This window comes from Pteropus vampyrus, unplaced genomic scaffold, assembly GCF_000151845.1.
Source record: "Pteropus vampyrus isolate Shadow unplaced genomic scaffold, Pvam_2.0 Scaffold126, whole genome shotgun sequence".
Classification (NCBI taxonomy): domain Eukaryota; kingdom Metazoa; phylum Chordata; class Mammalia; order Chiroptera; family Pteropodidae; genus Pteropus; species Pteropus vampyrus.
The window spans coordinates 4,430,903-4,432,747 of record NW_011888907.1 but is presented as its reverse complement, the minus strand read 5'-3'; the positions used below and the strand labels follow the sequence as shown (position 1 = coordinate 4,432,747).

The window sequence follows — 1,845 nt, the reverse complement described above, 5'->3', positions numbered from 1 at the left end:
TAGAACTGGGACAGTGGACGGGCTGCTGGGGGATGGGAGGCTGGGCAGGTCACCATACCTGAACCCCTCTGGAGACAAGCAAGTGACACTGAACACTGCAGAGCTCAGCCAGGCGTGTCCCCATTCCCCTGGCACTGTGGCTGTGCAGTGGACACCGTTGGTTTAAGGCAGAGCAGTCTCCATGCTCACAGCTGCTGCAGGTGCCACCAGGTTGGTATTTTGGGAGAGGGAGGCCCCCTGGGGATAGCTGGGGGTGCCCCGTAGTCTCCGTAAGCTCCAAATCCATGATGATGCCACAAACTGCCATGGTCCGAGGACCCAAGGGAAAAAAATCCAGGTGGACCCTGTCCCCTACTGGACTCTCTCTGCCTTGGTCACCCCCAAAATCAGAGGGAGCTGCTTTGCAAGGGAAACTAGGCTCCAGGACACTACTCCCATACACTCCGACCCAGGCCTCAAGACAGCGGTCTGGCCTGCCTCAGCCCAACCCTTCCTGCTCAGAGTCACCCCCACTTCCAGGTCCAGTGGGCTCTGAGGAGGCCCAGAGTGCCCAGGACGTGCTCCCGAGGGGCCGGAGAGCAGAGGCTCAGTTCCCGGTGCTGTGGCAACAAGAGCACCTGTCGCCACCACTCCCGCCACATCCAGGGCCGGCGAGCCTCCTGCACTCATCCCTCCGAACCCTGGGGCTGGCACCACGCTGCCCCTATTTCCCAGGCAGGCTCCTTTTCACCCTGGGAATCAGGCCCTGAGAGTCCTGGCCTCGCTGTGCTGGACATGAGGCCGTGGCTGCAGGCTGGGGAGCCTCTGTGGCAGTGCCAGGAGTGGGGACTCACCACATGCTTCCTGATGCATCCCGTTCACCAAAAGCACTGTAGGAACCATCCTGATGTTTGTAGGTCAGCTGCCGCTGGTAGCCTGTGAGGCAAGCAGAGGGAACAGCACCCTCCTGAATGGTCTAGCCTGAGCCAGCCAACGTCCTACCCTGGGACCCCCAAACGATGCCACCGTATCCACATCTGGAATCCTTGAAACTGTCCCACGCTACATCTAGGGTCCTTGAAACCGCCCCATACCACATCTGAGGTCCTTGAAACCACCCCATACCACATCTGGAGTCCTTGAAAACATCAGGAGTGGCTGAAACCTCTGTTTTCCTGATGGCCCCCCTCTGTGACTCCTGGTCAAACACCGGCCCTCAGTCCTGCCTGGTGGTTAGTGAAATGCACCATCTTAACGCCCTCTGTACCCGGGGGGTGGGGGCTGCTCTAACCACTGGAGCCAGGGCTTGGTATGCTCAGAGAACAGAAGGTGCCAGGGTGGCCAGAGCAGGGGAACAAGCGGGCCGGAGGCGGAGAGGTCAGTCAGGCAGCCCCCGGGGCCTCCATGCTGGGTGTTTTTTAGTGTGAGGGCAGCAGGGGGCATGGGCCGCATGAGCCCTGAAAGTGATTATGAACCAACACGTCCTGAGACCCAGCCATTCCACTCCAGCGATATTCAGACAGGTCATCATCTAGCCCACAAACGGGACGGTTCACAACAGCGCCGTTCTAAACGTCCTGCTCCCGTGGCCGTGCACAGACATGGTGACTGTCTCACAGCAGCGGGGGCGAAAGGACCACAGATTCCCTCAGCCTAGTGGGTGAGTCTTACAGACAGAGGGTGGGGTGGGGACACACCGCGCATGCCACGGTATAGGGCACCGAGAGCAGCAGAGCTAATTGGAGCCGCTGAGGGCGAGGGAGTAAACCCGGAGCCGACTCCAACAGAGGCGTCAAAGGGAATTTTTCTTTTTTCTAAATGTTTTTTATAATGTTACTATATTGCTCTTATTGTTTAAAAAATCTA

At 58.5% G+C, this 1,845-nt stretch overlaps 1 protein-coding gene across 1 annotated transcript in view; it reads right to left on the bottom strand.

The window, feature by feature from the left end:
- The window catches only part of CPAMD8 (C3 and PZP like, alpha-2-macroglobulin domain containing 8), a 64,614-nt gene that overhangs the window by 11,250 nt on the left and 51,519 nt on the right, over positions 1 to 1,845 (bottom strand). The window contains 1 exon segment of the mRNA XM_011366921.1: positions 834 to 915. Within this exon segment, the coding sequence (XP_011365223.1) occupies positions 834 to 915 (82 nt within the window).